The sequence below is a fragment of the Glycine max genome, chromosome 6 (assembly GCF_000004515.6).
Source record: "Glycine max cultivar Williams 82 chromosome 6, Glycine_max_v4.0, whole genome shotgun sequence".
In the NCBI taxonomy this organism is placed as follows: Eukaryota; Viridiplantae; Streptophyta; class Magnoliopsida; order Fabales; family Fabaceae; genus Glycine; species Glycine max.
In genome coordinates this window covers 41591271-41599693 of record NC_038242.2, presented here as the reverse complement: position 1 = coordinate 41599693, position 8423 = coordinate 41591271, and the positions used below count along the sequence as shown (strand labels likewise).

The 8423-nt window shown below is 26.8% G+C and overlaps 1 protein-coding gene across 1 annotated transcript; it reads left to right on the top strand.

The window, feature by feature from the left end:
* The first annotated feature begins 231 nt into the window (after positions 1-231).
* LOC100808294 (uncharacterized) lies at positions 232-2178 on the top strand. Its single transcript, NM_001253249.2, is given in 2 exon segments — positions 232-514; positions 1212-2178. Coding segments are annotated over 2 exon segments (1023 nt in total). The 5' UTR covers positions 232-282; the 3' UTR covers positions 2003-2178.
* The last annotated feature ends 6245 nt before the right edge of the window (positions 2179-8423 follow it).

The window sequence follows — 8423 nt, the reverse complement described above, 5'->3', positions numbered from 1 at the left end:
GGCCAACCCCTTGAGGTTCACTTGCCATATAATAATGTGAATGTTAATGCATTGACAAGAAGAAAAAACTATGTAGCTAAAATTCAAGAAAACCATCCTGGACACATTGTGTGAATTGATTTACATTAGATGAAACTTAAGAAAGCAACAATAGGTGCCAACTACTAGCATAGTAGAAAAATGACCACTTGCTGAATTCTTCTATAAATAGTCATAAACCAAATAGAGCATATAACACAAGTTCACATCACATTGGTCTTTCCTGTGTATCAGAGGAAAGCCATGGGGATCTCAATTAGGAATAGCTTAGTGTATGTCCTGCTGTTGTTTGCATTCTGTGAAATGCAAATCATTGCAGGAAAAGACACTCTAACCTGCCCTTTTCGGAGAAGTCCATGCTTTGGGAAGAAAGTACAATGCCCTTCTCAGTGCCCTCTTCAATCACCATCCGACCCAAAAGCCAAAGTCTGCAATCTTGACTGTGATTCTCCCACATGTGAAACTAAATGCAAAAGTAAGATCATCCATTCTAGAATTTTACTCTAAAGTAAGGGTAAAGTAAGTAATCTCAGCCGTTAATGAGAAAATCACTGATTGATATTCTAATATAGTCATGATTTGTCATGCATGTACATCTAATATCGACAGTAGTTGATTTTCTCATGAAAGAGTTAGATCCTTCATTCTATACGTTCAATTGAGAATGATCATTTCATGTTAAATTTTTGCATAATTATGTACTAGAGATCTCATGTTAATTAGTTTTTTTTTATCGATTAACGTTAGTTGTTAGTTAGTTATTTTTTGTTAGCGGGAGAATTCAAACTCACCACTTATCTCACATTAATCAGTGATATAGTTAAAATAATAAATACAAGTTGGGATAACTCTCACTCTATAAATTAGTTTTTTGAGTTAAATTAGACCCAAACTCAAATTCTAATATGACATTAGACCTTATTCTAACTATGTTGTTGGACTCATTAGACCACTTGAATCATTATAAGACAGCCTGCAATTATCTATACTTCACGCTTGAGATGGTCAATCCTAGACATAAAAGAGTGTGTTAGATGGTCTGTTAGAGATCACACTCTTGATACAAATTTTTACATCATGTAAAATTTCAATATGAGATGATTCATTCCAAACATTTACCATTTTGAAGAAGCTTAACAACTTTTCTTTCCTATGCTTAATCATGACAACAGCTCGCAAACCAAATTGCAATGGCCGTGGCTCTGCATGCCTGGACCCCCGTTTCGTCGGAGCAGACGGAATTGTCTTCTACTTCCACGGAAGAAGAAACGAGAATTTCGCATTAGTATCAGACGCAAACCTCCAAATCAACGCGCGTTTCATCGGCCTCAGGCCAGCAACAAGAACAAGAGACTATACTTGGATTCAAGCACTGGGAATCCTCTATGGTTCTCACCAGTTCACCATTGAGGCCACCCCATCACCAACATGGGATGATGAAATTGACCACTTGAAGTTCTCACACAATGGAAATGAACTTGTCATCCCTGATAGTTTCCTCTCTACATGGCAGTGCCCAGAAAACAAACTTAGAATAGAGAGAACATCAAGCAAGAACAGTGTTAGCATAACTCTCCAAGAAGTTGCTGATATATCTATCAATGTTGTGCCTGTGACTAAGGAAGATAGTAGAATCCATAATTACCAAATTCCTGATGATGATTGCTTTGCTCACTTGGAGGTGCAGTTCAAATTCCATGGTTTGTCTAACAAAGTTGAAGGGGTTCTTGGAAAGACTTATCAGCCAGATTTTCAGAACCCTGCAAAGTTGGGAGTGGCAATGCCTGTGGTTGGAGGGGAAGACAGGTACAGAACCACATCACTTGTTTCTGCTGATTGTGGGGTGTGTTTGTTTGATGCAAGAGAAGGTTCAGAGAAGAAGATGAACTCTGAGAGTGAATATGGTGTGCTGGATTGCACTGGTGCTGCCAACAGTGGAAATGGTATTGTTTGCAGAAGATGATTTCTTTTTTTATGTCACTAATGTGCTCCTATTAAGATTGATTCGGAGTTTCTAATTCTGATTTAGTTTGATGATTGTTTTCTGTTTAATTGTGTCCTAAACCAAAGTGTCCTGTTGAATAAAAAGTGAAATATTTTAATTTGTTCGATTCATAAACGAACAAATGGGTGAGATTATATACCAGGTTCTCTACTTTTACATCTTTAGCAATGACTCTTCTTAGATAAACTTCTCTTTTAGTACACTCATTAATTTGATACGGAAGTAAGAAGTTTTTTCTTTTATAAACTAAAATTAAGTTTTTTATTTAAGAAATAAACTAAAATTATGTTATGGACTTAACTTTTGTAAAAGTTCTTTAATTTAACTTCTAAAATACATAAGTTGATTTTAATATGAGAAATAAATTTATTTGTTTTTATTTTATATTTATATTTTCTCTTTAACAAATATTTATAAAAAAATTATAAAAAAAAAAAACAATTTCTGGCCGAAGATCAAGGTTATGAATTGATCTTATAAGTATTGATATAATTTTATTGGGAGGAAAAGAAAAGTTGAGATTATATGTTCGTTGATTATTTTGTTATTTAATACTTTTTTATATTAATTTTAAATTAAATTTATAAATTATATTCAAGATTTAAATATTACTAATAGTTTTTGCCTACAAATATTTTTTGTAGTTTATTTATTTTTTTAACTTTTGTCCCTATAACTTTTTCTTTTATTTTTTATCCATATAGTGATGGTGACATGATATTATTGTTATCATTAAGATGATGCATCTTTAATGTTTTTGTAACAAAGCTTAACGCCAAAAAGATAAAAAAAAAAAAAAACATTTGAAAATGTTATTAAAAGCTAAAATTGAAAAATAAAATAGTCACTAAAAATAAATATAAAAAATATCAAATTATAGAGACTAAAATTATATTTAAGTATTAAAAATATGATGTCTTTTTATTTGATGTTATTAGCAAAATAACAATAACAAGAGTGTGTTTGGTAAAATCATTTAAGTTAAATGAAAGCTTACAAGGTTAGGAGTTGAAAATCTAGAAGCTTGTAAGTTGATTGAAGTTGGTTAAAGTAGCTTATAAGTTACTCAAAGGATACTATAAACTTTCTTGAGTGACTTACCAAACACATTCTAAATGTTGGCAATGAAATTTTAACATTCTATGCAAACAAATTTTGTATCATGTTAAACGACTTATTTGCTTATTTAACAAAAATTAAAAAGTATATTTTAGAAAACATTTCAGTCAATTTTTATTTTTTTATTAACTCCTTCTAATATTTTTTAAATGTTATTTGAAGTAACATCTTTTAAAAATACTAACTTCTAACTTTTTATTTTTTATATTTATTCTCTTTTTGTCCTTCAATATTTATTAGATTTATTTTTTAATCTTTTATATTTAAGGTAAAATTTTATTTATTTTATCTTTCATATAATTTTATATTTTTTATCTACTTCAACAAATAATTTTATCAAATATTTTTTGATTCAATAAAATAATTTTTAACTATTAACTAACTTTCCAATTTCAAGCTAGTGTTATCAAATATAACCAAAATGTATAACTCCTATGTCTTATACACGATTTTTTATTTTCTATATTCTTTTAAATCCTATAATTAAGTGGTATATGAAAATATGAATTTTTTTATTTTTTATATCCTAAAAATCGAATATAGAAAACATGATTTTCTTTTCTTTTTAGTTTTTTATTCATATAAGTTGAAGGTAAATTAAATGCAACATGCTCTTTTATCTTTAAAAAAAAAAAATCATGAGTTAGTGTTTTCTATACACCGCATCCAAGTCCTTGTGATATTGATTTGCTCCTCTCAAATGTTGACATCAATTTAATTAATCACTAACATTTATTTCGTCCATTAATAGTAACAAATAAAATAATCTTAATTACAACAATAACGCTACACTTTCGTGTTTATTCATAGTGTAAAAACTAATACATCAATAATAGTTACTTATTAGTATAATGAATACCGTAGCTCAAATTTAGGATCTGGCTTTCAAACACTTCTTATAGAAGAAATCTCTCATTTCACTTCTCTTAATTTTGATTTTTGCACGATCTTTTTTTTCTTCTTTTGGTCCAAAGAATTGTATGTCATATAAAAGGTCAACTCCTTTTGTCTATCTGTCTCCGAAAAATTTGACTATGCAAGTTTTTAAAAGTTCTCTTAGAAAACTTTTTAAAAAGTAAATATTTAAGTTAAATTAAACATGCACACATATTCACCAAAACATGCACATGAGTTTATAAAAACAATATCCAAAAAAAAAAAAACACCATTTGAGAAGAAAAGTACAAGAAAAAAAATTAGGTAACGTATTAATTAAAACACTTACATGGTAACCAGCCTGTATATCCAATATGGCAGAAAAACTAATGTCAAGTATTTTGGAGTACAGATGTACTGAAGAAGTTCATGTCAATTAAGAATATCGTTCCCTTTGCACACACGAATTGGAATAAGTTAAACTAAATATACACATGTAAGTTCACGAAAAAAAGGAAGAAGGAAGAATAAGCATATCATATGGAACAGTAAAAAAAAGCATATCATATGGAAAAAATTAAAGTACAAAGAACTATAATTGAGGTTTGAGGCAACCTATTCTACACTTTAAATGATAACCAGTCTGTAAAAACTAACGTGAAATAATTAAATCCAATGAAAATGGATGTACTGAATTTTTTATTTTTTATTTTGGAATCTAGGGTATCCTAATTAAGAGATAATGACTATTCTTTGAAGTAATTGAGATTCATCTAAGAGTTTAACATTGTCTAATAGACATTTTTCATGTACCCAGACGTGAAATCAAATCTTTGATCATATACTTAAAGCACAAAATATATTTATAATATATAAAAGCTCAGCTCTTCAGTGTTACGGCATTAAAATTGATGATTTGAAGAAAGAAAAATATTTTCTTTTTGTGTCTATCACTTTTCTTTTCTTTCTTTCTTCTTCAATGTTACTCACAACATAATACAACTTATATCAAAACATGTCAATTCAATCTTACTAACCTCCCCATGTTTCTCGTGTTCACCATCCTCATTCTTCAATATTTTATATTACATTCCATAATCATTTTCTTTTACATTTTATTTATCATTCAAATTTTTCATATTAGTAATTTCTAAATTCTAATATATTTTCAGCTCTATAAATATATATAAATAAAAATAAATATTTCACATCAACAAAATTCATGATCTAAAATTAGTTTTCAAACTAATTTATAAAAAAAAATATGTTGGTTAAACAAAATTAAAATTTATTTATTTATTTTTTACATTAGTCTTGAAAAAAATATATTTCACATCAACTTTAACTATTGCAAATATAATTTTATTTACTATCTCCAATATTACAAATCACAAAATGCAAAACAAAAAATTACATTAAATTACTTTAAATAAATTTTATATTGATTAAATTTATTTAATTTTTTAAATTTTAATTCGATTTGCACTTTTAAATATATTGCAACTAGAAACTCCACTACATATAGCGACACTGGAGAATATGATTTCAAAATTCAATGATATTTTACAAGCAGAGAACTTATACACAATACATAATTTAAGAATTGTCTCAAAAAATGGTATATACAAACCTCTGGAAGGAATATTCAAAGGATAATATATAAAAGTTGAGTTCCTCATCATTACGTTGCCACATCATCAATGATGAATCTGAGGACAGAGAGCATCTTCCTTTTGTATTTATCACTTCTCTTTTCTTTTTTCCTTCTTTCTTCCATGTTACTCACAACATAACAAATCCTACATCAAAATATTTTAATTCAATCTTACTGAAGCTCCAAATGCTTCTCATGTTCAGGACTCTCATTCTTCAATGTTCTACATTACATTCTATAACTATTTTCTTTTTCATTGTATATATCATTCAATTTCAAAAAGCAATCAACATTCAAGAAGAAGGCTCAAAGATAGTTGCAATCACTTCTATCATGGTTAAGAAATTCAGAGGTTTGATTACTTTCAGATATTTAAAATCCTTAAGAAAATTTATATTCTACACTTTATATATGTTACTACTTTGTCTCTTTTTTTTTTCTTTATATACATAGATAATTCAGCCAAAAAAAATAAATATGGATAACTAGATAAATGGATGATTAAATTGTACTTAATGTTTATATCAAGTGATTTTCATATGTCTTTTCACTATGGAATTTGAAATTATCTTTCTAAATTTAATTTTTATATTAAGTTATATATATGTATAATCTTTAAATAACATGTAAATAAAAATTGATCCATAATTTCCTATCCCTTTATTTTTATATGAGCATGTTTATTTAATTTGATATTTATTTATTTATTACACATGTCAGTAAAATTGATGATTTGGAGAAAGAAGAACATTCTCCTTTTGTTTCTATCACTTCTCTTTTCGTTCATTCTTCTTCAATGTTACTCACAACAACAAAACCGATATCAAAACATTTCAATTCAATCTTATTGGCCTCCAATGTTTCTCATGTTCACGACCTTCATTCTTCAATATTTTATATTACATTCTATAACCATTTTATTTTACATTTTATATATCATTCAAATTTTTTATATTAGTAATTTCTAAATTCTAATATATTTTCTGCTCTATAAGTATTAATAAAAATAAATATTTCATATCAACAAAGTTCATTATCTAAAATTAGTTTTCAAAGTAACCTATAAAAAAATATGTTGGTTAAACAAAGTAGAAATTTATTTATTTTTCACATTAGTCTGGAAAAAAGTATATTTCAAATCAACTTTAACTATTACAAATATAACTTTATTTACTATCTCCAATATTACATATCACAAAATGCAAAACAAAAAATTACATTAAATTACTTTAAACAAATTTTATATTGATTAAATTTTTTTAATTTTAATTCAATTTGCACTTTTAAATATATTGCAAATAGAAACACCAATACATGTAACGATACGGGAGGATATGATTTCAAAATTTAATGATATTTTACAAGAGGAGAACTTATATACCATACATAATTTAAGATTTGTCTCAACAAATGATCCATATAAAGTGTGGAATGAACATTCAAAGGATAATATATAAAAGCTGAGTTTATCATCATTATGTTGCGACAAGGAGAGCATTCGCCTTTTGTGTCTATTACTTTTCTTTTTCTTTTTTCTTCTACCATGTTCCATGTTACTCACAACATAACAAAACCTATATCAAAACATTATCTAAAATTAGTTTTCAAACTAATCTATAAAAAAAAATATGTTGGTTAAACAAAGTTGAAATTTATTTATTTTTCACATTAGTCTCGAAAAAAATATATTTTGCATCAACTTTAACTATTACAAATATAATTTTATTTACTATCTACAATATTACATATCACAAAATGCAAAACAAAAAATTACATTAAATTAATTTAAACAAATTTTATATTGATTAAATTTATTTAATTTTTTTAGTTTTAATCTGAGTTGCACTTTTAAATATATTGTAACAAGAAAGCACACTACATGTAGCGATACAAGAGAATATGATTTCAAAATTCAATGATATCTTACAAAAGGGGAACTTATACACCGTACATAATTTAAGAATTGTCTCAACAAATGATGTGTACAAACATGTGAAGGAACATTCAAAGGATAATATATAAAAGTTGAGCTCTTCATCATTATGTTGCCACGTCAGCAATGATGATTTGGGGAAAGGAGAACATTCTCTTTTTGTGTTTATCACTTCTCTTTTCCTTCTTCCTTCTTTCATGTTACTTACAACATAACAAAATCTATATCAAAACATTTCAATTCAATCTTATTGACCGCCAAATGCTTCTCATATTCACGACCCTCATTCCCCAATGTTCTATATTACATTCTATAACTATTTTCTTTTACATTTTATATATCATTCTATTTGAAAAAGCAATCAACATCCAAAAAGAAGACTCAATGATAATTGCAATCACCTCTATCATGGTTAAGAAATTCAGAGGTTTGATTACTTTCATACATTTGAAATCCTTAACAAAATTGATATTCTACACTTTATACATGTTACTACTGTGTCTCCTTTCGTTTCTTTATATACATAGATAATTCAGCAAAAAAAATATGAATAACTACATAAATGGATGTTTAAGGTTTACTTAAGGTTTACTTAATGTTTACGTTAAGTGATTATCATATGTCATTTCATTATGGAAATTAAAATTATTTTTCTCAATTTAATTTTTATATTAAGTTATATATATACATATATATATGTGCCTGCCTGTGTGTATATATATATATATATATATATATATATATATTAATCTTTAATTACATTTAAATTAAATTGATCCATATTTCTTATCCTTTAT